Here is a 26455-nt window from a genome sequence, read left to right as displayed (position 1 = left end):
GGCCCAAGTAAGAACAAACCAGAGCCACTAGATTTCCATTTGCTATGCTAAGAGTTGTCCCTGCTGCCAAGAGGCAGTTTCATCAGCATTTCATGGTGATTCATGGCAGAAATGACATACAAGGATTCTTCAAAAGTTCACACTGGCCCCAGCACTGGCACTTGCTCCCAGGACATGTGGACTTGCCTCAGATCATAGGTAGTTTGGGAGGGAGAGCAGAATTTGAGCTAGTGGCACTGAAGGATGGGTAGGATTTCTACAAGTCAAGATGCAAAGGAAGAGGTATTCCAGGTGGAAGAGAAAGCATGGACAAAAGCACAGATGTGGGAAAACACAGGAGGTGTAATAACACTACATAATCCAGTTTTCCTAAAGCATAAAATACTCATGAGAGACAAATGAGAGAGAGAGAGCTCTGCATGCAAACTGTTCTGGAAGGGTGTCGAATGTCATCGGGGGGGGGGGGGGGGGCGGTGCAACAGGGAGCCACTGGAGTTCCAGTAGCTAACATTTCTAGAGTACCTACTATGTGCCAGGCACTGTGGCCCTGGGAAGCAGATGCAGAAACTGTGGCAAACCAGTGAAATGACTTGCCCAGGGTCACACAGCTAAGGGCCTGGGATCTTCCTGACTCTAGGCTCAGCTGCCTGTGCATTTGGAGGGTTAACCTGGCAGTGGTGCCTGGCAAGAAGCAGATGAAGAAGAGACAGGAGGCACAGAGACTAGTTAGTGAGAAGGCTCTTACAATCACCCAGACCCAAGGTCAGTAAAGGCCTCCTTAGGTGGTAGCAGCAATAGTGGAAGTGATACGTGTTAGGTGATCACGACAGGACTTTGTGATTGGATACCTGGAATGAACAAGGGAAGAGCACCACCCAATGGAACAGCATGCTTGGGAGGAGCTGGCCTAGGATGGGGCCCTCCCTTGGCACTCCCATACTTCCAGGTTGCTTCTCTTCACCTTTGTTCCTCTTGCTTTGGTTCCCAGCCCTTGGGCACGTCTTTTCCCTCTGGCACCAGTCTCTTCCTGGGGTGATCCTAGGTGGGGCCTCCTCAAGTTCCAGTGTTCTATGACTTCTGTCCGTTCCAACTCCCACTCATGAAAACAAGCTACTTCTCTACTTCTTCTGATTCATTCATTCTAAGTCAGCGCACATCAGTGCAAAAGCCCTGGACTAAAAGGGAGAGCATCACATTTTTGGAAAAGGTGACACTTCGCCTCAGAGATTATTGTCGGATAGGAAGATAAGCCATAAATGCAGACAAGTGCAATGCATAGAATGGTAAGCTGGCTATGCCTGAGAGATCGGTCATGGCAAGAGTCCAGGGAGGTCCAAAGGGGCAGGAAGGCCATTCCTGAAGAGGGAGAATAGTAAAAGACTTCACGGAGGAGGCAGTGTTGAATTCACTGGCCAAAGGGGAGAAGTGGGATAGCTCAGAAAAACAAAGACAGCACAAAGCAAGAGGCGGGAAAGCCCAGGGGGTTTGCAGGGAGACTGAGGGCTATTCAGTTGGTCTGCCGAGCAGCCCGCTTAAAGGAGAGTGATACATGGCATGTCTACAAAAGTAGGAAAAAGACAGGCTGTAAAGGGCCTTAAATGGCAGGTAAAAGGTTCAGCATCAGAAATGGATCTGGCTTTCTCAGACCTTAAAGAAGATGCATTCCCATGTCTCTTGCTGCTGTGCCCTAAGGATCACTGGGCCTTTCCATTGGCCCTGCAGCTGAGCCCTCCTATGGCGTAACCTCCTAAAAAAGTGGGAGCTCCGAGAAAGCAAGCATTGCTTTTCTTTGTATTGCCAGTGTTTGGCACAGAGCTCAGCACCTAGTAAGAGCTTAATAAATGCTTTTCATTCATTCATGTATTTCTCTGACAAGAGTTCTTTGAACTAAGAAACGTTTAATGATCAAAGAAGGACACAATCTCTAATTGAAGAAATATGTCACTTAGGCAAGATTACTTAACGATGAGGAGCTACATAATTGAACTTCCCAGATAAAATGAAAGGTGATCCTTAAAGCACTAACTAGCATGCTCCCCTGCCTTTATAAGTAGACTATACTGCTCATAACTTCACGATGCTCTGCCACGACTCAGTCGGCTTTAGGAATCTCGATTCTTGGGCCCGGTGAGGCTCAATGGCTCTGGGTCTTCTGCCTCCTCTGCCTCTGTCTTCTCTGCCCCTCTGAGTATTTGAGGATCTCATAGCCCTAGCCTTCGCGCCTTCTGGGCCGCTGTCCTCCCAAGTTCCAGCGAATGGGCCTGAATCCTTCTCCTCTGGGCTGTTTCCATGGGCTTTCCCATTCATGTCTGTGTTAGAGATGTGGCCTTCAGTCTGAAGGGCAGGATGGGGGTTGTCAGGGGAGAGGATGGGGGGTGAACTGAGAAGGATTCTTACTCTATTCAAGAAATCTTAGTAATTGGCTCAAAACAGAGGGAGACAAAGGAAGATACATTTTTCTTCATCAGAAATCACTGGAAAGAAGCATTAGTGTCTTGTGTGCCTGCTCAGACTTTCCAAACGAATTTGCAATTTAAAAGAGAAAGGAAAAATGCTCATCAAAGGGGTATACTTTTTTTTCCTCATTACAAGAACACGATTACAATCCAGGGTTGTCCCTAAGATAGTCAGTTCCTTGTCCTAGCAGAGGGCTCTTAGTAACAGTGCTCTGTTGATCTGGTTACACCACACATTTTCTATAATGAATAATTCTGGACAACTAAATACTTTCTTTCTCTGACCATTATCTATGCAGCATGTAGCCACCATCAGGAAAGTCCAGAGGGGAGGGGAAGCCACCTCACACAAGCCCTCAGTGGCTCTTGTCTATTTCTCCTCACCCCCGGCCCACCCCCACCTCCTGCACATCCCAAGCCACTGCTGGAAGCAAAAGAAAAAGCTCTGGGATCTTGGAGGAGGACTAGTCTTGAGGTATGCAGGGCAGGGGCTTCTCTGGTTTGTTTTTTCTCATTCCAAAATGAGAGGACCAAGGGTCTTCAGCAGCATCCACTCCACATCATAATAAAATTCCTTGGTAGTGGTGTTTTCCTTAGAGTCTGGTGTGTGTGTGTTTGTCCTTTGTTGCCAAAGAAGACCATGCCATCGGAGAAATAATGACATGACTTGCACTTGACTTTGTTTTGAGTGAGGAAGGGTTGTGCAGGTCACCAGCCTCACTTCTCCTCCACAGCCATTTGAATCCAGTGACCAGATATTCATCAGGATGACTGGAGATGACCTAGGATGAGGCAACTAGGTTTAAGTGACTTGCCCAAGGTCGCACAGCTACTGAGTGTCAAGTGTCTGTTGTGAGATTTGAACTCAGGTCCTCCTGACTCCTGCACTGGTGCTCTATCCACTGCACCACCTAACTGCCCCGTTAGAGTCTGGTATAAAGAGAATGAACCTAAGAACCCTAACTAGCTATTTCTGCACCAGGGCAAAGTGCAAGCAGCATGCCTCAAAACCAGGATACCAGTTCACAGTCAAGAGCCCCCAGACATAGGTTTGAGATGCAGCTGGAGTGCTGTGTGACAAGCCTCTGGCATGAGGTGTCCTTCTGGGAGGACACAGGCTTCCTCTACTGACCTCTGTTCCCCCAGGGTACACATGGCAGTCAGGAGGATCAGTCTTTGTCTGAGTTCTCAGTTTGTGTCTAAGGAAACACCCAAGAGCCAGCCAGAGACATGCAGAAAATCACCCCTTCATGAACTCAGGTGCTCACAAAAACTTGTAAAACAATGGGAAACACTCCAGTGCAAAGCTTTATTGCAAGCAATGGGGAAGAGGGGGAAAGGGAGAGAGGAAAAGAAGACTCAGAATCCGACTCAGGTAGACACATGACCTTTGAGTATAACTCAAGTAAAGCCAGCACTGCATTGTGGGAGCACAGAGACCCCGGTCCGTTCAGCAGGAGGGGGTGCTCCCGCTGGAGGGGAGGGGGTGTTCAGGTACACCCTTCTGAGAATGGTGTTCTTAAACCCTGATTTTGGATGGCCTCCCTGGATCCGGACAATTTGTACATGAGGGGTTGGGCAAAATACAATCTGAGGATTTGCCAGCAGGGAGAAAAAACAAGCTGGTAGTGGACAATATATTATTTGGGGGGCCACAGCTATACTAACCTTTCAAAAATATTGTCAGTATTTTTCCATGAGTATGTTCTATAAGCCTACAGCCTTTGTTAAGGCAAGACTGTCATGAGGGCCCCAAGACCATTAGGTGTAATCTTTTAACACTGGTTTCTATGAACAGCCTCTATAAGCTACAGCCTCCCTTAAAGGGAGACTGTGATGGTGGCCCAATCTAATATCATAGGATAGAGAGAAGTAGGTCACTTGGTACCTTCCTACCTATTCTTGCTAACTAAGTGCTAAACTGTTCTATTTTTTCCATTTAAGAGCTGCAAATGCTTTCAGTACCCTCTAAATTCCCTACCCTGGGACAAAGCTCCAGTAACCCTACCCTTGTTACACAGTTCTGTTCCTGCCATACAATATGTTGGCACAGATAGAAAAGATTTCTCTAGAGAACACTCATGGAATGTTCACACTCAGTAGTCATGTCCTAATCCATAAAACAAAGCCAACCCTAAGCATCAAGAAGACAGAAAGGCTTGGTCAAAGACTTATTTATCCCCTTGCAGATCACCAACAATTTTTTAAAAATTAAGAAAGTATTTTCCCCCTTACCCAAGTCCTCCCCTGCAAACAAAGATAACTCTACTGGCAAGCTCAATAGATGAACTGGCCCAAGGGGCACAAGTGGAGAAAGGGAGCTAGCTGCCTTTTACGGTGGAGCTTTGAAGGCAACCAGAAGGTTTGGCAGGGGCACGCATTTGAATCCAAGAATGGAAACTTAAGATAGCTAAGAGTCAAAGTATATAAAAATTCCATCCATACAACTAAGAAACTGTGCTCCCTACCTCTCTTCTGTCTCTCTGTTTTCTCTGTCAATCCCACAGACAATCTCACATACACAGGAAAAAACCCTAGAATTAGAGATGAAATAGTGTTTCCAGCTCTCATCTCTCTCCCGAGCTTCAGTTCTGCATCTCTGTATCAGCCACTGCCTGCTGGCTATCGCCTCCCGGGTGTGCCATAGACACCTCAAACTTAGCATGACCAAAGTAAAAATCATCATCTTTCCTCCTAAGCCTATCCACCCTTCTTTCTAACTTCCCTGATTCTGTTGAGGTCGCCATCATCCTACAAGTCACCCACATGTATAACCTCAGGATCAATCTCAACTCTTCCCCTTTTCTTTGACCCTGCCATATCCAAGCAATTTCCCGGTCTTGTCATTTCTAACTCCTCAACATATCTCACCATCTGCCCCCTTCCACTCACTCACACAACACCCCCTCTTTCAGTTCAGGTCCTCACCAGCTCTCACCTTGGCTGTTCTATCTCTAACTCATCCCCTGTCAAATCTATACTCCATGTAGTTCTCAAGGGGATATCCTTGTTGATCCCCAAAGAAGTTTCAGTGTTCCGTATTGCTTTTAGGATAAAATATAAACTCCCCTTTGGGATATGTCTAGTCCCTCATAGCTGGATCCAATCATCTTTCTGAATTATTACACTTCCCCCATACCTTATATTCCAGCCGAACATGTGAAACCTAAACATTTCTGCATGGATTTCACAGTCCTCCACAAAGTAGATCCATCCCACCGAGTTAATCTCCCACAAGGCCTTTTCATCATAAAGAAACCACAACTTTATTCACTGACAAGAGGAGGCTACATGGACAAGTGATTGTGTATTTTCCAATAAGAAAAGCTGATGAATATTAGAGACTGTCCTTGTACTTCACAGAGATTAGTGACCCAACACAGGAAAAGATCCAGGCTTCCTTCCATCTTTACCCAAAATAGCTTACAAGACTAATGAGATGAATGGAAGGAAAAAAATCCATCTTCTAGTTCGGAAATGAGCAACTTATCTTCATCATACAGTTCAAAATCCTCTAAGTTATTTGGAATCATCTAAGTTGAACTAAAATTGTAAATGATAAACTATTAAATCAAATCATCATATTTTATCATTAGTCTACTATTACTGTCTCTGGGCCAGGATACACCCAAGGTTGGACCAACTGATGAGCTCTTAGAAGTCCAAATGTAACCCCTAAGTGGGATTCTATTCAAGAAAGCCATGTTTCATCACAATCTTCCCTCCCCCTTCAAACAGTATTTTATTATTTTCTGTATAGGTATTAGCTCTGTGTCTGGTACACTGGATTGGCCAGAGAGCCGTGGATTTTCAGTGTCATTTTCCCCAACTCTCAAAGGCAATCTCCCTAAATTATAGAGGGATTATTGGATAAAGAGTTCAAGGTCAGTATGTGACAGAGGCAGGGTCTGGATTTGAGTCCTCCTGGCTCCAAGGCTGTCCCTCTCTCTGCTGCCTCTCAAAGAACTGTCCAGTACAACACATGCTACTAAGAGGAAAGACAGATATACCAAAAAAAGGAGAGATGCTATCTAATCCTAACAGCTCAATCTCAACAGTGGGTGCTTAGTGGAGGATGAAATGACTTCATCTCATTTTAGTATCTGACATGTGGACACCATCCTAGCCTCAAGTTTTTAGAGACTTTTCCTTTGTAAAGTAAAAGGGATAATGGATTCTGGAATTGTTATCTTCTTACTTAGTTCCCAGGAGCTCCTCCCAAAGCAAAGCTCTCTCCACACCCCCTCTCCAATTCACAGCTTCCAGTGGATCACTCCATTCCACCCCAATGGCTCACTAGCTGTCAACCCATTGCCATGCTTTTGCACAAGTGAACGGATGACTAAGTGTTAAGAGGTCTCTCATGTCTAAAGTTCATTCTCTCTTCCTCTTTAACTCTTTATGATAACAGTAATAGTGGCTCACAATTATATAGCACTTTAAGGTATATAAAGTGCTTTGCAAATATTATCTCAATCTATCCTCACAGAAGCCCTCAGAGGTAGGTGCTAACTAAGGGAATGAAAATAGCAAGTAGTCATCAGATTGTGTGCCATCTTGGAGGGGGAGGGGAGGGAGACAGAAAAATTGAGAACTCAAAACCTTATAAAAGTGAATGTCTGGAAAAATACTATTAACTGGGAAAGAAGATAAACATGAATAAACCATCAGAAGGGATCAAAAAATACCAAGTGGTAGCTATTTGAATGAACCACACTGACTCCATCTTGTGACTCAGTTCTGGATCTAGCTCAGTCCCTTTCTATTCAATTACTGGTCTAGTTCAATTTCTGTCTTGTGAGAAAACTTTATTCAATTATGGGAATTGTAAGAAAACTTCACAGCATTGTCTGAACCTAGCCCTGCATAGCTGGGAAGCTGAACCAGCTGTCTCTGCTGCTTAGAGACCCATAACCAAGGACCTTGGCTATGCTGACCAGAAACCCACTGAGATCCAAAGATCGGTGCAAGAAGTTTTCTCACAATTGTACATCTCAAACAGCCCATGTGACTGAAAACCAAAAACTGGCACCATGCTCATCCACAAGTTGTTGTTTCCTTGGGCCTTTGACAGAATACAGACACCTGGGGGAAATGGGACACCTTTTTTTTCTGATTTCAGGGAAATGTACCTGTTCACTCTCTCCCTCCCAATTTGGAAAGTCCCCAATATTTCCTCCTGGCTAATTATTTTCTTTTAATTTACTGATCTTATTTGATTGTTTTAATTCATTAAAATCTGTCTCCCTCGGTATTCAGGATCCAAGCAAAACTGAGGAAGCCTGATCCCAATTTGTTATGCAATTGGCATGCACTGCTTAATACATCGATATGTTCAGAAGCTCTAACCTTTATTTCCTCAGTCATTTCATCTTTCACCTACCCCATATGATTATCTCCATTTTACAGATTAGGAAACTAAGGGCTGACAGAGTTTTACTAGTGCATGGAACTGGATTTGAACTCAGGTCTTCCTTACAGGTCTGGCACTCTATCTACTACACCACTCCTAATTAGTCCTGTACCATCTAGTTTCCTTCAAAGCACAGCTCAGGTACCAACTCCCAGTGAGGCTGCCCTCTGCTCCCAGCCCCAGTCATTAGTGAGCTCTCACTCTTGAAAATGTTCTGTATCACTTTTCGTGTATGTCTTACTCACTTATCTTTGTACCTAGCACTTTCCCCTAGTAGAACATAAGCATCCTGAGGATAGGGATTGCTTGTTCTGTGTCTTTGCATCCCTAACACAAAGCATTGTGTCAAGCACACAGTAGGCTTTTAATGAATATTTGTTGAACTGAACTGGACAAGTTGGAATGCATTCCAAGAGCTTGGCTGGGAGGATGAAGGGCTCACAATTTTGCCTCACCAAGATTGGCTGAAGGTATGTTAGACTGGAGAAGAAGATTCACCCAAAACATGACAGGTGTCTTCAGGTGTGGGAAGGGCTGTTGCACAGAAGAGGGATTCCATTTGTTCTGAACGAAGGGCAAGAACAAGCTGTAAAGAGGCGGATTTGGACTTCACAAGGTAGGGGCTTCCCATCACTAGAAGTCTTCTAGTAAATGCTATTTGGCCACTGAATGGGAATGCCATTGAGGGCATTTCTACTCAAGTGTATGTGGGAAAAGAAGGGCTCTAAAGTCCCTCCAGCTCCGTGATCTTGGCTACGCCACATGAACTGGGACAAATCATTTGGAGCCTCAGTCTTCTTATCTATGAAAAGGAGATATGAAGAGCTGCTCTGCCTGCCCTGTAGAATCATTGTGTTCTTCAAAGTCTATCAGAGGGAACGTTCTCTCCCTCCATAAATGTCCATGCCTCTTATTTTGGGCTAGCACATTTTGAAGTCTTAGGATGCTAAATTGGTAGTCAAATGTGACCATACTCATGGATGCTGACTTCATGCCAGTAGGCAAATGTTATTCTCCCTATAATTAAAAACTCTAGGTAATTCTATTTTTACTCAAGCTCCCATCAGATGTGCTGGCACCAAAGTCTTGGTTCCTTGAAGGTGAGAACCATGCACTCAGCAACCTCTGATTGCTCCAAGGACAGCAGCACATTGAGCTTCAATGGTATGCTTTTCTGTCATCTGTAACACCACCATCCACACTGAAAAATCTAACGCCTCTCTCCCACCTTACGTTTTGTCTCATCCATTTAGCTCAGACCCATTTTTCTGCCATGATATTTCTGCAGTGCAACTAATTCTATTATCAACACTTCCCATGTACAGGAAATAGAATGTTACTTAACTAGAGACCTTTCGGCTTCATTTTCATAGCAATTCATTAAACACCTTGATTTTCCCTGAGTTGACAGTATGGTTCTGCAAGTATACATGGAGGTTTGACAACATACAACCCCCCTAATATGCTGGGTGCATCTGGCCAAGTACTGATGATCTATTCATGTGTATGTTTTTAGCATGTTGCCTGTCATGTATACTTGAAAGACTCAAAGGCAGATGAGAAGATCTTGAAGAAATACATTAACTGCCAAAAAAGGGACAGGAAAGCACCTGAAAGTCCAATGACTGCAACAGCAAGTCTGTATGATCAGAACCTATGATCAGACGTGAGAAATACAGGCTAGGAAGAAGGCTCCGAGTGTATCTGGTCCAACATACGCCCAGGTACGCCTGGCCCACAGGACATTACCAGTGAGTGCTCAGCCAGCCTCTGCTCATGGAACTCCGAGAAGGGGAAAGCCCCCATTTCCTGAAGCAACCCCTTTCCACTGTGGAAGAGCTATGGTTACTGGGAAGCGTTTCCTTATATTGAGCAAACAACTTGGCCCGAGTTCTGGCTCTTTACGTCAATATATGTTAACTCTAAGTCCTCCTACACCTGACAAGTTTTCAAATTTTCCTTGGAAATGGGCCCAAACATAAGGAAAAAGAAAGAAGAGCTTACACCAACTGCCTTGAAAACCCATCTCTGAAGCTAAGTCCCACTTGTCTCAGTGTAAGAGGAAGGGGGCCATTCAACTTGGATCAGAAGCATATTGGGCAGCTGAGGCTGACTCCAGGAGGAGCCAGAATCATCCAGAAACTGGCAAGGGCTTGACATTTTAAAGACCCAGCTACTAAATCATGCTATCAAGACCTCTAGGAAAACATTCCAAATTTGCCTAAAATGTCACAAATGAACTTCTCAATAAACTCACAAATGATCGTACTTTAGTTTTTGCCACTGTGTAGTTTTGGGGAAACAAGCTAAAGTAGATTTTCCTCATCTTTTAGACTCTCCTGATTCTAAATTTGAGTCAGGACCCTCAAATCCTTGGTAACCATGATGATCCAGGATGAGATGGATATTGGGGAATCCCAGAACTCTTCTTCCCACCAGGGCAAGGTTCCCCTTGAAGTAACTAGAAGCTACATTCAAGTGAGAAATCAAACAATCCAGAGAAAAAGCAGATTGACTTTTTTTAATTTGAAGGTCTCAAAAACACTCAGTTTTCTGTTTCACAAATACCAACTCCAAAAAGCCCGAACACTCATGGACACCCAGCTGGTGTTATTTTCTATTCCATTATGTTCCAGGGCTTCAGTGCTAAGAGCCTCTCAAGAACCTACAAATTGGATTGTTCGAGAATATAACTCTTATTTGCCGGGTTTCAGGCTTGAAAGATTGCAAATGGTGAGAACATCAACTTGGAGAGAGATGGAATCAAGCAATTTATGCAGGTGGGATACATACATACACCTCCCCCAATGGGCACACGGGCTCAGTAGAAGGCCCAATGTTGCCATGTCTCCATTTGTTTCACCTAGAATAAATGAATAGGATCCCCTTCACCAAAGACATTCAAGAGACTGAAAAATAGCTACCCTAATAATGAAAGGCACGAGGATGAGAAGAGTTGAGTTCTCTGGAAGGAACCACTCAATCCAAGAATTGATTATTATGTCATTATTAATATTCAGAGATTTATAAATGATCTCCAAACTCAAGCATGAAGGTATTATACATAATCATGTATGTGTAGATTTTTAAAAATTTTAATTCTATCATTTGTGTTCAAACAACAGCACAAAGGCAGGATGGGGGAAGATATAACTGGAAAGCATTTTATGTGGAAAAAAAACAAGTTTGACATGAGCCAGCAATAGCTGCTAGAAAAACCAGCTATAGCATTCCAAACGAGAGAGATCCTAGTCTTCCTGAACTCTGTACTGGTCAGATAACATCTGGAATATCATGTTCATTTCTAGCTATCATGTTGTAGGAATGGCCCTGATGAACGGGTGCTTATCCCGACATGCTGCTGTGTATCCTAACCTGGTGATCAGAGGGAATCCAGGCCACATGATGATAGGTTCAGACAACTAAGAATGTTTAGCCTGGGGAAGGAAAGACTTAATGAGACCTCAAAATTGTTATCCATTCTACAAAATACATAGAAGACGGCTAAGCCGACATGAAGTTTCAGGGGACAAACTAAAGCCAATGAGTGTCCATTTCAGGGATTAATTAAAGGGCTACAGATTTATGTTCAAAATGAGGAAACTCTCTAACAATTTACTGGCATCCCCAAACAGAGTGAGCTGCTTTGAGGAGTAGTGAGCTCCCCATCACTAGAGCTATTCATACAGGGATGAAATAAAGAAGGATCTGTGGGGATGAGGGGGTACTGCCGAGGCTGGATTGGAGCAGTATTTCCCAAATGATGAGTATTTTGACTGGTCCATAAAACCTTTACTACAACCCCTCTGAATTAGAAAAATGACTATGTCAGGGAGCTCTGGCTCCTTGAGGTTAGGAGAAGCGAAGTGAAAGGAGGAGGGTCAAAGCTGCCTGGGTCAGAGCAATCTACAAGACACAATTTTGCTATTTTCACAGGATGGTTTGGCTTAGAAAATGCTGGACTAGACAACCTCCAGTCCCTTCCGGCTCTGAGAGTCCAGGTCTTACCACAGATATTCACCAAAAACTGGGCCAAAGCTATTTTCCCACATCATACATACATCTTCACTGGTATACATGAGGACAGCTAAAGCCAATGAAAGTAAGCTTGCTCCAAGCTCTCAGACACATAGCAATGTTGGGAAAATCCCCATCCCTTACAGACCAGTTTGGTTTTGGTTTGCCCCCAAGACTTCTACGCCCATTTCCACATCTTCAACTACTATTTGCCATCACTAATTTGCTATCGTTGTGAAATGTATTTTACTAAATACGTTAGTAGATGGGGTAATACAAGAAAAGGCTTCTAAAATGATGAAAATCAGAAAGCAAAAAGCCTTCAGAGACAAAACACAGAAAGCCAACTTTTTTTAAATCTACTTTTCAGTTTTTTCTTTGTGAATGCCCACCCAAGTAACAAAAAGCATTTCTGCAGACAGTAAAGGAACAGTTTGGCATTCTGTGCCAGGCAAAAAGAAGTCAGCTCTGCGTTCTACCAAGCCAATCACAGCAACTTTCTCAATATTCATCTATGGGGTAACTGGGTCTTGGGACAAAATCTGGGCTTCCATTTGGAAGCATTAATGCAACAAGCCTTTCCAAAAGGAAATCCACTGAACATTGGGGATCAAAGGAGACAATGTCTTCTTTAATGACATTCATTAAACCCGTGGTCACAAACAGAAACTGCTTTCATAGTCATTGTCTCAGAAAAGTCACACTGGGAGAGTGGCTATCTTATTGCTTCAATCTTACATTTCATCATTTCCAGGCCCAGGAGAAGCGACTGTCATCATTCCCATCGTCGTCGTCATCATCTCCTCAATGTTTGCCAAACACTTTGCGTACCTCTTCTCATTCAGTCACTGATTTTCCCCAGTTCATCACCCTTCCTTCCTCTCTATTCTCTGTCCCTAAAAGGTGAAACCTTGATAAGAGCAAACAAGTCATTGTTTTTATCACACATCCTCCATCTCCCAGGATGGCTAGTATTAGCCCAATGCTCAGTGTGAGCTGCCAAGATACCAGAAAGGAGCCACTTAAGGTATAAACACACCTTCAGTTTCCTGAATGGATCATTTTTGATTGACCTGGGAAATCCAACTGTTCCCACCTGTGGAACAAAGCCTCTCCCTTTGGGAATTGCTTACACAGAGCGCTAGACAGCCCCCAAAGGTAAAGTTGGACACCAATTCATCTGCTGAGGGACAGTCACTGTAACAAATACACAAGCACAAAAATATTGTGTTTCTACCAATATATGCCCCCCCTCCTTTTTAGGTGGATTGCCTTGCACTCACTGTATGGTTTGGCAAACAGAAGGGAAAGCAGGGCTATAGCTAACAAGATCCAAACTGAGGCTTTAAAGATGAGTGCGTACAGAGAGAGCTCCCCCTTCTTAACTCCCCAGAATTTTATGCAGTCAACTCCGTCCCCCATCCACCATTCCAACATTTCGTTGAAATGTTCAAGGCGCACAAGATGAATAGGTATTTATTCCCCTTCCTTTCAGTTCTCGGTGAGGCGAATGTCATTTGGCAAGGCCAACAGCTGAGCTCCTTAAAGGGGCCGGGGGGGGGGGGGGGGCGGAGAACTTAGTGAAAATCTCAAGCCCAGAAAGCAAGGACAAAGCAGCTAGACTCTAAAGCTGGAAGGCCCAGGTCTGTCTCCATTTTGATTGAGCCTTGGCCCTCAACACAACCCTGGCCACTGACAATTTCACGACCAAGGCAGGACTACCAGCACCCCCAGGGTACTGGGTGGGTACTGGGGCCACTGGAGAGAAGCAGGACCCACCCCAGACAGGCAGGCACTTGCTGAATAGGCTTTCCATTTTGTTCCCAGTTCAGAAGTTATTCTATCGCTATAACGGACTTTTAATGAAGTTAAGAAACCCTTCTACCGACATTTCCAAAGCACAGTCTTTGAGAACATGCAAGACATACCTTAAGCAAGAGTTCTAGAAATGTCGAGGCCCGCCGCCAAACGTTCCTCCCCCCACCCCCAATCATGGAACTATGCTCAAATAGATGCTAATGTGGTCTGAGGGGGAAACACAGGTATAGCACAAAGGCTCATCTTCTTTTTCCTCTTTGGCATCTTGCAGAAGAACACAAACATATTTAACTTCATATGGACACTCATTTACATGTGATTATTGCATATGTACGAAACCTATTATTTCTCAACCTGCTGGTGTACTCTTCCTGTGGCCAAAGTGCTTCTTTTTCAATTGTACTACAGAATCTGCAGACCCCAAAGACAGAGCAGCTTCACATTGGCTCAGTACCCCACCAATGGGGTGGGGCAGTTAGAAGGAATCACACTGGACTCAGGGCATGATAACTAGCCTATATGTGCCCTGCTACCTCGTCATTTTCTCTGACGAGTTCAGGAGTTTCAAAAGAGCTACAAAAGAAGCGATTTTTGTCCAGGCATCTCAATGAACTTTTCATTGAGTATTTGTGACAAAAAACTAAAGCACTCACTTTAAAAACCTGGATGACAAACTCCCAAGGTGAGCTTTAGGTTCAATTTCCCAGGCTCTCTATACTGCATCTGCAAATATAAAAGCCTTCTGTACATTTCTGTGCAAAGAAGACAGATGTGCCAACTGACTAAGAGAGTCCACTGCCATGGCCAAGTGCTCTTGGGTAACAGGAGACATGCAATTACATCTGATATTCTGCAGATGTGCTCCCCCCATGTACAACAGCAGCATACAGGAGCTGGACTATTTCTCAAGGTTCGGTAGCCTAAGCCCATTCCCTCATATCCCCAGGGCAAAGAGGTTGATGCTTAAGCAAACCAGGGAATTCACAGAAAGACGCTGAATTTAGTTGTTCCCAACCAGGCAAATAATACAAAAAAACACAATAAGTTGTTTTTTTTCACTGCTGTTTTTGTCAAAACTGGGAAGAGCGTTGTTAATAAAAAACAAACTGTCGATTTCATTTTTGGAGTAGTGACACAGGAATCAGAAATCGTGACTATCTCTCATCAGATGAAGTAAGAATTGTTGATTTGTGTGCCTTCTGTTCAATTTGGCCCTCCAGAGGAGTTCACCTTTGGCCTGCACTGGCCACTGGGGAACAGCCACGTCTGATTAGCTCAGGGGCTCCATACACACACACACACACACGCACACACACGCACACACACCACACTCACACACACACACACACACACACACACACACACACACACTTCGAGGACATTTCAAACCCTCACCAACCTGTCACTTTCCTCTTTTCCCACTACATTCCAATAACATGGGGCTTATTTTTCCATCAATGGGGCTCATCATTTTAGGTAGAAAGCAAAATCGTTTTCACATATGCTTAGATGGAATAACTTGAAAAATCTCCGAGAGCAAATATGAAAAATAATCTGCTAAGGAAAAGCTGAGAGAAGCTGGGGCCAGCAAGCCTGCCACGTTACACCAATTCCCTGCTTCCTAGACCCCAGGGGGGCACCTGCACAACTGAAAAGCTTGAGCCGAGCCGAGCCCAGCGGTGGTGGGGCGGCAGCAGCAGCTGAGGGGCTTCCAAGCATCCCTCACAATCAAGATGTCACTGGACATCCACACCCCCAAGAAGAGAAAAACTAAGTGGGAAAGCAGCAAAATGGGGCCGTAAGACACAAGCCTCGACACCTTGAGTGGATACCCTTTCCTGACTAGTCAGTGGGTGCGGGCATTTGAAACAGCAGCTTTAATTCCAAAGCCTTCTTTGTACTGAAGGGAGAAAAATGTGAAAAAAGCAAGCTTCCCACCCCCTCCTCCACCTAAAAAGAAGGACTCATGGACAGGATGGAAAAAGAACAGTTGATTACACTTCCTGGATTTTCTTTTTGCAGGCACAGCTTTGTGAATGAAACACACCAAACAAATATTTTAATTAAAAAAAAATACTCCAGTAAGGTATCCCCCAAACACTCAGGCTCATGTTTATTTCAAATCTATTTGGTAAACTGAGGTTAGTACAGCAGGTATATAGACACACCACAACCACACAACTGTATAAATAGAACACAAATACTCCAACCTTGCCACTCAAGGCTTTGCGCTTCATTATTACAAATTGAGAAAACTTTGAAAGCTGCACCTCAGCAGAACAGGCTATGGAAAATGCCTCTCCTATGCTACAGCAATGCTACACATTAGCAGAATGCTCACTTTCTCCCAATCCACGGAGACATTTGCCAAAAATTGTTAAACGCACCGAAGCTAGGAGGGATCTGGACAATGAACCATTAGACTAAGATTAGGCAGCAGTCACTTTAGGACAGACATGGTTCCAAAAGTCACAGAAGGAGACCTGGACCTTGAGAACCCCAAATCCAACTTTCCAATCAATGAGAAACAGTCAAGGTTCACTCAATGTGAAAATATTTATTATAAGGTGTCTGCATTTGATTATTCTCAGAAAACATGCATCACTTAGAAAGTTCAAGATGCAAAAGCCATGCTGTGGAGGCAAATCCCACATAGGGAGAATGTGACCATGCCAATGTCACTGGAGAGAGAGAACATGGCATATCAGGCCACTGGGTAGCCTGTCTCATGAAAGAAATCCCACCTCAAGAGCCTATTTGCTCTCACTTACATGTATGCCGGTGAAAGTGGCGATGACCTGGAGGTTTTAAGCACAGGAACTGGGAATTTCCAGATAGCAGGAGAGCTCGTTTTCCATTTCAAAGGCATGTTGTCACCACGGTACTACAATAACAGTAAACAGTGTTTCCATAACACAACACCAACTGCCCCTTCTTTTCCCCTGCCACAGCAGAACCTGAGGCTGCTGCTGCTGCTGCTCTGAACCAGCCAAAGAGGCTGCCGGTGCCCTCAAACCAAATCTCTCCACCAGAAAAAAGAAGGCTGCGAGGCATCGCCTGGCCCCTCTGCTAATCGGAGGAGGCTAGCCTCTGACCTCCACAATAATGCCACCTCAGTAGAGAGACTGAGACAGCAAGAGGCAAAGAAATGCCTATGCGGGGCTCACAATGCAGCTTTAGTTCAGAAAAGCAGCTCGGGCTCAGGGTACCCCCTGGCTCGGGTGGGTAGCACCAGGAAAAGCTGCCGATGCCACAGCTGTGCCTTGGCAGGAGAGCTCGGGCTAGCCTCTACTCTATACATCTTAACCTGATTTCTGACCAATAGAGGCAGGAAAAAAGCAGGACAGAGATGGGACTCTAGCCCAGAAAGAAGCCACACACCTACCTACTCAGAATACACTTGTCATCCTCAGAACAGTCTTCCTTGGAGCTGCAACAATACAAATGGGCTAGTAAGCTCAGCATAGCCTTGGGCCACTGCTGGAGCAGCTGCGCTGGGCTGGGCAGGGCTGAGCTGGCCTGAGCTGGGCCACTGAATGCAGCAGCAGCTGCCTGGGCGCCTCGTATGTGAGCTCTGAACCAGCACCCGCCTGGCTATGCCATTAAGGAGAGCGCCCAGCGCCCGTCCTTCATATCCATCGTGCGACCAAGGCCAAGTGCAGGCAACCCACCCCCCAAGACGGCTGCCCGAGCCTGCATGGCGTGCCCATCAGGCCGGGGGCTCTCCTTCGCCTAGGCTGAGCCCCAGGCAATCTGAGCCCCTGCGCCGGCATTTGACAACATCTGGGGCAGTCCCACGGACCTCCCTCCCTCCCTCCCCCCTCCCCACCTGCTTGTCTACCTCCTGTAGCGCGGCAGCAGCAGCAGCCCGGAGCTCTGCTCCTAAGACCCTAATAACCAGGGACCCTGCCCAATTCCACAGCAACCCCCGTCCCCTCACAACGACCCCCACCCCCACCCAGCTCACAAATCACTGCAGCCCGCCTGAAATGGAGAGGAAGGGGAGGTGGGGGGGGAGTCCACCCGGCAGGCAGACGCTGTCCTCGAGCAGGTGTCCGCTAGCCAGGGAGGGCAGGGGGCAGGGATGGAGAGAGGGCAGGGGGCAGGGAGGAGAGGAGGGGGCAGGGCAGGGAGGGTAGGAAGTGGGCAGGCAGGGGAGGGGAGGCAGGGAGGAGGGGAGAGGACAGGGCAGGGAAGGTGGAAAGGAGGGGAGGGGCAGGGATGGAGAGAGGGCAGGAGACAGGCAGGGTAAAAGAGGGAGGGGGAAGGGCAGGAGGCAGGCAGGGCAGAGATGAAGGGAAGGGGCATGAGGGGCAGGGAGCCGGGGCTAGCTGCTGACCTCCAAGGCAAGCTGGGCAGCGGCGGCGGCAGCAGCAGCAGCGGCGGCGGCGGCGGCGGCGGTGGCGGGAGGGGCGGGAGCAGCAGAGGGGGCAGCACAAAGAACAGCTCCTCTGGGGGCGGCTCCGCTCACTCGCTCCTCGCTGGCTCCAGCTGGGCTCGGGCTGCACTCAGCTCAGCTCCCAAGGAGTGCCTGCCCGCCTACAGGAGGGGAACCCGGGTGCAAGGAGCGGGCCGCTACTGTGGCCGCTGCCCGGCTGCCTGGGTCACTTCCTTGGCACACAGCTGCCCCAACACAGAGCTGAGCAGCCCGCCTGCCCTGCCGCCGCCGCTGCCACCTCTGCCTCTGCCGCTGCTCCCGCCGCCGCCGCTGCTGCTGCCACCTCTGGTGGTGCCGCCTCTGCCGCCTCTGGTGGTGCCGCCTCTGCCAACACTGCCGCCAAGTGAGCTGAGCAATGCAAGCCAAGCCAAGCAGTGCCCAAGGTCTGACAGGAGCTCATGTCCCCAGGGATGCAGCAGAGCAGCGCAGGAGGGAAGCCTTTAAGTCTTGCTTTCCCCTCCCTGGGCCTCAGTTTCCTCCTCAGTAAGAGTGGCATTGGCATGGATGGCAGCCCCAAGATCCCCCTCCCCCAACTTTCTGCACCTCTATGAGGCAGGGGTTCTAGGCACTATTGTCCCCATTGGACGCATGAGGAAACTGAGGCTGCTTCACCTTGGACATCATCCAGTCCAAAGCCCTTCTTCTACAGATGAGGAAACTGAGGCCTCCTTGTCCAAAGTCACATAGCCAGTAAGGAGCAGAGGGAGCACCAGCCCAGGGCTTCCTGGTTCCCACTTAAGGGTTCTCACCACTCTGCCAGGCTCGCTCCCCACCTTCTTTATAGCCCACACCAACTCTCCAGCAAGTACCAGCTGAGAGTGCCACAGTGTCAAGTTCAAGTTTGTAACCAAAAGGTAAAATTGTGCTTGCAGCTAAAATGGGCTTTTACTTACTTTCCCAAAATTATTTATGAGTTTAAGATGGAGCTAATTAGAGGGGAGAGGAGGAAAGGGAGGGGAAAAGGCTTTCTCATACACATTTTAAAGACACAGTGGAAGTGCTCACTTAGAACAGAACTGATGCTGACTTCCAAAATTTGAAAAGAGGTCATTCAAAATTCGAAAACTGCAGCTTGAAACTGTCTAATCATCACTCCATGAGTCCCAGAGGGTGGCTGGCACGGCGGCAGGAAGGAGGCCTAACGAAGGCCTCCCATTAAGAAAAGCCAAAGCGGATTAGGATGGAAATCTCCTCTCAACGCGGGTCGTCCACTAACCAGTATGAGGACGCAGGACGCAGGCCTGTCTGCCACATTCAGATTCATTTTAATCTAATCCACATCACCGCCCCCATAAAACCTGACCCCCTCAAAGGAGGAAATTCTCTGGAAGAGAGCCCCTCCCCTACCTATTAAAACCCTGGAAGGAAGGGGAGTGGAGAGGACAAGGGCACCAAAGGTATCTGAAAACACCATTTACTGTTCAAATTAAATGATGGGACTTCTTTAAGGCACAGGATGATAAGATTTTGGAAAGGTGAAAAAATCTAAGGCAAGAGAACAAAATTCTCGATTGTGGCCTGCGTGTTCACAGCTTTGCTCCTTTGTGGCAGAAATGACTAGCTATTTTCAACGTTCACCGCGTAAATCTCACTCATTTACTGCTCAGGCCTGTGTTCAGCACACAATGTGGCAAACCTCTGTGAAATGAAAACCCCAAAGCTAAAGAGCTCTCTTTGATGAAGCCCTTCCTTTACCAGGTGAGGAAACTGAGGCCCAGATAAGTACCCTTTCCAAGTGTGCCACAGAACACTGGACTCCTCTCCAAGTCAGTGCAACCTTACAGGGCAGCATTTACCAACACCCCTGGACGGGAGGCTGAGCTGCAGTCAAAGGGACACATAGTGTGAATTAGGACAGAGCCAAGACTAGGGGAAAGTGAGGCAGGTAGATGTTCAAGGAAGGGCAGTGAAGGACATTAGTATTATTCAAAGGAGCCGGCAATTAGAGCTTGAAGTAGCCTTGGAGTCCTCAGGTCCAATCTCTTCATTTTACCCATGAGGCCCAGGGATGTTAAGATATGCCCAAGAACACACAGGTCAAAAGTATCTGAGTTGGGATTTGCGTCAAGTCTTCCTGACTCTTAAGTCCAAAACTCTGTCTCTCAGAACTTTGTACACTAGAAAATGCTACTTTTGATGACATGCCAGTATTTTATTTTTCAGTTCCATCAGATCCAGCACCACAGTGAAGCTGTAAAACCTTGGAGCAGCAGGCGCCAGGGCACAATTCTCAAACTTGGTCTAAGGTGCACACAATGGCTCCCGATGTTCCTTTGGTTTTCCAAGAATCCCCACTCCTCCCACCTCCTCCATGAGGTTATTGCATTCCGCAGGTTCCCAAGGTCTGATCTTTCTCAAATCCATCAGCTCAGAAATGTTACCGTGGCCCACAGAAGTCATTCACCCCTCTCATTTTCTTGAGCTAATACCAACAGAATTAACCAAGGGAGGCTCAATTGCCTGGGGCCCCCTGAAGCCTAGACCCCTCAAAACATATAACACAGTTTGGACAATGCTAGTTTCAAACAGATCAACGTTGTTCTCAATGTTTGATAGCTTGTCTCCAAGTCAACTGTCAAGTAGATTGCTCTGTCCTACAGACAATGACTTGGGTGGCTCCTCAGGGCAATCACACCTCCCTCCAAACATGAACTTTGTGGCCTTCACTCTACCAACTGACGTAAGACTTCCTTCTATACTAGTTATTTATGTGATAAAGCCTTCTTGGAAGTTTGAAAACTTTCATGTCATGTAACTAGCCTCTCTCCAATCTCACAGGTTGTGGTACATACTTGTCTAAGGGACTATTTCTTCTCAGAGCTGAAAGATAAACTTCAGCCTTGGTTAATGAGTCTTCACTCCAGTAGTTCAGACTGGGACCCACATGCATGGCCCCATTAGCCCATGTGATCCTCATTCATGTCTCTCTTGCCATTCTCTCGAGGAGCCACCTGATGTGATTGGCAGGGGGAAGGGGAACCTAGGTGCATTAGAGGGGACCCAGCCTTCCCACTCATCATCTGTTCTCACTCATGCTCACTTCCCTTGCCAGTTAACCATGGCCTTAGAGACAATGAGTTATCTATCACTGGCTCCAATTTGATAGCATCCTAGTCCCACGACATAGCATGGGGGCATCTGTGATCACAAGGCTTGGTTTCTGGAACCAAAGGACCAAACCCAGAGAGGCCAGGAACAGTGAAGGATATTCTCCTCCTCCTCCTTTAATACTTAGTCTGGCACAGGCCAGGAGCCTACAGCCACAGTCCACAAACCAGATCCAGAGTGCCCAGCCTATTCCTAATTAAAAACATATATATTACCAAATGCTCTCTCTCCACATCACGCACCTGAGCCTGAGGAGAGGGGCTAGGACTGGGTCACAACCACCAGGACTCATTTACAGACACATTTGTACCAGTCCATCTCCTGGCTCCCAGGAGAGAATCCCACTGAACCCCACAACTGGAAGGGACTCGATCAATCATCTATGTCATGGAACCCAGTCAACTGAGGCCTGAAACAGAAGGCCATCAAGTGAGCAAGAGAGGCAGACTCAGAAGCCAGGGAGGTTGGCCCCCTATCTGCCCCACCCCCAACCCCTGCCCCAGCACCCAGCTCCACAGGTAGCAGGAACCCATGACCACAGGCCAACAATGGAAAACCAGACAGCTCTTACTACCCTGACTTCACCACCTAGGAATACTGCTGTTGTGTTTGTCCTTTGTTTCTGAAGAAGACCATGACATCAGAGAAATGATGACCTGACTTGCACTTGACTTTGTCCTGAGTGAGGGAGGGCTGTGCAGGGTCATCAGCCTCACTTCTCCTCCAAAGCCATCTGAATCCAGTGACCAGATATTCATCAGGATCTCTGGAGATAAGCCAGGATGCAATGGGAGACCTTGGTCTTTTTAGGAAGAGGGAGGAAGGAAGGAAGGGGGGAGAGGATCTAACAAAAATGTAGAAAGGCAAGAGACAAAGAGGGAGAAGGGAAGAGAGTAGGGAAAGGGGGAGGAGGAGAGGTTCAGATACTGTAAACAGTCTCTGAGAAGGAGTTACCACAGAGCCCAACAAATAAATGACCTGTGAACTTTCAAATTAGCCTCCCAGAAAAGATCCAACTATGGAGCCACTAAGCCTAACCCAACTGAAACCTACTCACTGCAAGGCCCTAAACTGCAGCCCAGCCAGGCCCCATGTCCTATAGGCTGACCTGGCCCAAGTGAACCACCAGAGCAGCAGCACTCCCTGACTGCCATCCCCTTTCAGTTAAACTTCAGCTCTGAGGCCTGGCCCTTGTGAGTCTGGGAGACAGGCCAGGGGCTTGGTTTCTCCCTCAAGGCCAAAATATGCTAAAAACAGGTAACCATAAGTCTTGAAGTGGTCCTGGGATGGCCCAATGCCCCAGTCCAGGGGCCTCTTTTCCAACTGTCCTATCATCATCATCATCATCATCATCATGGTCGCATACTAGTAGCCATCATCACCCTTCTGTGATCTTAGGGAAAGCACTTCATGCTCAGAGGTTCTCCAGTCCCAACCTTCCTCATTTTATGCAAGAGAAAACTAAGGCCCAGATTCACTGAGTGTCTTAGCCACCCTAAGACAGGTAGTAAGTAGCAGAGACAGGTTTTGAACTCAGACCCTTGGCCTGGGTCCACACAGCCCAGACCCTTGGCCCTGGCTTCTCCAGCCTTCACAGCCCAGACCGTTGGCCCTGGCCCACTCCAGACCTCACATCCCACACCAACCCTCACACCCCAGAACACACATGCCAACCAGAGAGCCAAGGTAAGAGAACAGGGTTAACTCAAGTCTGATAGTGCTTTGGTCTTCTGGGTAAAGGAAGCCAATTTTCAGACTGGGAAAAATTAGAGAAATGAGGAGCTTGGGCTTCAAATTGATGGAGAGTGAGCTGCCCATGTGAGCTACACTCAGACAGGTAGTAAGTAGCAGAGACAGGTTTTGAACTCAGACCCTTGGCCTGGGCCCACACAGCTCAGATCCTTGGCCCTGGCCCACACCAGCCCTCACAGCCCAGACCATTGGCCCTATCCCATTTCAGCCCTCACACCTCACATCAGGCCTCACAGCCCAGACCCTTGACCCTGGCCCATCCCAGCCCTCACACCCCATACCAACCTTCACATCCCAGGACATACACGCCAATCAAAGATCCAAGGTAAGAGAATGGATTTGGTCTTCCAGGTGAGAAAAATTAGAGAAATGAGGAGCTCAGGCTTGAAGTTGATCGGTAATGAACTGCCTGCTAGTAAAAGACTGCCCCATGTGAGCTACACTCAGAATGCTGACAACCAAGTGAGCCGCTCCCTTGTATTCAGCTGTGTTTGCCTCCTTGGCAACCCCATTCTAAGAATGCTGCTCAGCCCATCACAATGGCCAGTACCAACAGTCACCCCAGGGTGCCTTTCTAGTGGTTTAAAGAAACAAGTGACTTTGACCCCCAGGGTGAAAGGCTAAGTGAACACCTCCAGACAGGGTATCCAATGGCCCTAGGGAAACACCAAAAAATACATTAGGAAACCCAACTGTTTTCAAATATTTGAATTTTCTGAAGGTGTTTAATACAGAAAGGGAAAACCGAAGGAATTCAGCAATTTAATTAATTCACAGTTACTAAGTGTCTACTACACACAGGTTCCTGCTGTAGACACAGGGAATACAGAGATGAAAAATGGGACTGACCCTTCCCGGAGGGAGAGTAAGAAAGGGAAATAGACATACACAGAAGTGTAATGCAAATGAGAATGGGAACTGCCAAAGGAAAGGTGGGAATTAAGTAAACCTTATAAAGAGAACATATAAAAATCATATAAAATATGAAGCATTTAATATCCAAATAAGTACTCTCTAAAATACAATTGTTACCCAAATAATTTTTACCCAAATGATAATCCGGCTTCCACAGTAACTTTCAATGCTTGATCTAAAACAGTCATTGCTGTTTGATGCCACCTTGGAGGGAGGTCTGCAGTGGAGTGCCTCAGGGATGGATCTGTGCTCATTTCAATTAATGACTTGGCCAAAGGTATAGTTGGCATGTTCATCAAATCCAAGGCTATCATGAAGCTGAGAAGTAGCAGTAACACCTTAGGTCAAGGGTCAGTCAGTGCCATTCTCGGAAGATCCTCAAGTATAGACTGGATGACAGACCACTCTTCTGAAATGTTGTGGAGGGGATGCCTCCACAACAAGCATGAATTAGATGGACAGCCTCATAGGGCCCTACCAACTCAAAGATGTAGTGAATCACCAGTCCGACCTAGGTGAACCAAATCACTCACCACCGGAAATGGATACGGCTCTGCTGGGTCTAGCCTATCTTCCTCTTTCTCCCTGGGAAGTTTTGTTAACCCCGTGACGTAACAGCCTCCCCGAGGAAAAGAGGGAGTCAAGGCTTCTGGAAGCAGGCCACGGGTGACCTTCCCCACAACTCCACCCCACAGGTGCCCCTCAGACTCCACAGAAAGAGCCTGGCATTGGGTTTTGCTCAGACAGAACACATTGGAGGGCACACTGCATTGATAATGTAGATGGATCAGTAAAGAATATGAAAGACAAATAAGTGCAAAGGTAAACCTTGTAAAATCAAAAGCTACCCTTTGGCTATTGCAGAACAAAAGCCTTTAATCCATGACAGATATGGGCAGCTGTTTACTTCTTATCAAAAACAGTCTGGTGGATACATGTGACTTATGAGAGGAACTTGGCATTGGATCCCTTCCTTCCTGAATTTTTCACAAGGTAATCAATCAGAAAATGAGCAAGGGCTGTAAAAGAAGAACAGCCAGCCAGGGCACAATATACAATGGGGTGTATGGGGGTTTCCTTTTAATGAATTTTTGCAAGTGATCAGATTTTCCATGCCTGAAAATTCCACTTCCCTCACAAGACACGTTTATTTTGAACTAAGTCAAATTATGTGTGTTCCAGTGAGAACTCAGAGATTTTGAGGACCCTACAGGGGGCTAGATTTGCAGTCCTCACCTAGGATGTACAAATGCCTCGCCCCACCTCTGTTTCAGAGGAGGCACCCTCTTCTTTGGATCAAAATGGCAATTTTCAACTGTCTGAAGTGTAAGAATTTTCTCTTTTTCTAAACGACCTGTCTTTAACTCAGTTTTTCAAGTCAAACTGCATGGATATCATGTCCCCTCAAAGCATCTTTTAAAAATATGCTGTGATCAGATATTGGTTTCTCTATATCCCTTTTCCCCTCTCATAGCTCCACTCCCATTCATAATCACAGACGATAAAAGAACAGAAGGCCACACCCCCAGAGATCTGTTGACACATACCCAGACATGAGAACAGGCACATGTGTGACAGACACATAGGAAGAAAGAGGGGAAAGGTAAGAAATTAGTAGGGTTGGATGGTCAAGAGGGAAAGGCATAAAGGCATAGACTGAAAATGGCCAGGAGAACAACAAGACCCCAGGTGCCAAGGATGTAATCTCCCATAGCCCCCACCACGTCTTACTGCCTCACTATGGCTGGAGAAAGCAATGGTTGCTGAAAGAAAAACCCATATAGAGAAAGTTTAGCGTAAAAACCCAGGAATTGGCATTTCATGTGATGAATTCCTGAGAGTATTCTCTAAGTATAATCTTTTAGAAAGAGGTCGGGCCAAGCACATAGTATCCCCCAACTCATCACAAACATCATTTTGCTTGTGAGGGTGCAAAGAAATAAGTTCAGGAGCCGCCTCTGGCCAAGACTCCTGGAGTAAGAGGCCAGGCTTAAAGAGCCGGAGCTTCTTACAGCAGTGTAAAAAGTCGATTTTCTTCCCTTGAACTAATGTATTCTATGTTGAAAAATCATCTGAGCATTTGAAAACACTGATAAAGGAAAGATGACAACTTTTCCATCCAGGGAGGAAGCTAAAGACTTGAGTTGGCTACACAACCCAATCTCCTCAGTTTCTCATCTTGATCTGACTAAAATGATTCATTTAATTTTTATTAAAAAAAAAAAAGACAACCCCCTCCCAAATTCAGATGACCAGATTTTGCATTTATAGAATGAAACTTCAATTTCCTAGGCAGTTTAAAGAATGGGGAATTCTGGTGAATTTCTGATTAACTGAGGATTCATTATACAGAAGGACTTTCTGTTTCTACTTTTTTATTTTTCAAAACCTTTTTAAAAGAAAAATGGATCCCCTTTCCCAGGATACCACCAGCTAATAACTCTATCTTTCTTTGATAATGGAGGATCAATCTGTGTTCAGGGCAGTATTTCTGAACCTGATTACCCACTTTTATAGGAGTTCTTCTCCATCATTTCG

The 26455-nt window shown here is 46.3% G+C and overlaps 1 protein-coding gene across 12 annotated transcripts in view; it reads right to left on the bottom strand.

Moving 5' to 3' along the window:
- Positions 1 to 26455, bottom strand: part of KLHL13 (kelch like family member 13) — a 160831-nt gene that overhangs the window by 56490 nt on the left and 77886 nt on the right. The window contains exons 1-2 of one of the 12 annotated variants that reach the window (XM_072626362.1): positions 18044 to 18106; positions 16476 to 16588 (exon numbers count right to left, since the gene is read on the bottom strand). The exons of 10 other annotated variants lie outside the window; for them this stretch is intronic. In XM_072626362.1, coding sequence (XP_072482463.1) covers positions 16476 to 16573 — 98 coding nt within the window. In that variant the 5' untranslated portion in view covers positions 16574 to 16588; positions 18044 to 18106. Of the gene's footprint in view, positions 1 to 16475; positions 16589 to 18043; positions 18107 to 23287; positions 23551 to 26455 lie in introns of those variants that run through there. One more of the 12 variants, XM_072626365.1, reaches the window with a different exon arrangement.

This window comes from Notamacropus eugenii, chromosome X (genome assembly GCF_028372415.1).
Source record: "Notamacropus eugenii isolate mMacEug1 chromosome X, mMacEug1.pri_v2, whole genome shotgun sequence".
Taxonomy (NCBI): Eukaryota; Metazoa; Chordata; class Mammalia; order Diprotodontia; family Macropodidae; genus Notamacropus; species Notamacropus eugenii.
The sequence above is the reverse complement of the archived record's forward strand: the minus strand, read 5'-3'. Positions and strand labels throughout refer to the sequence as shown.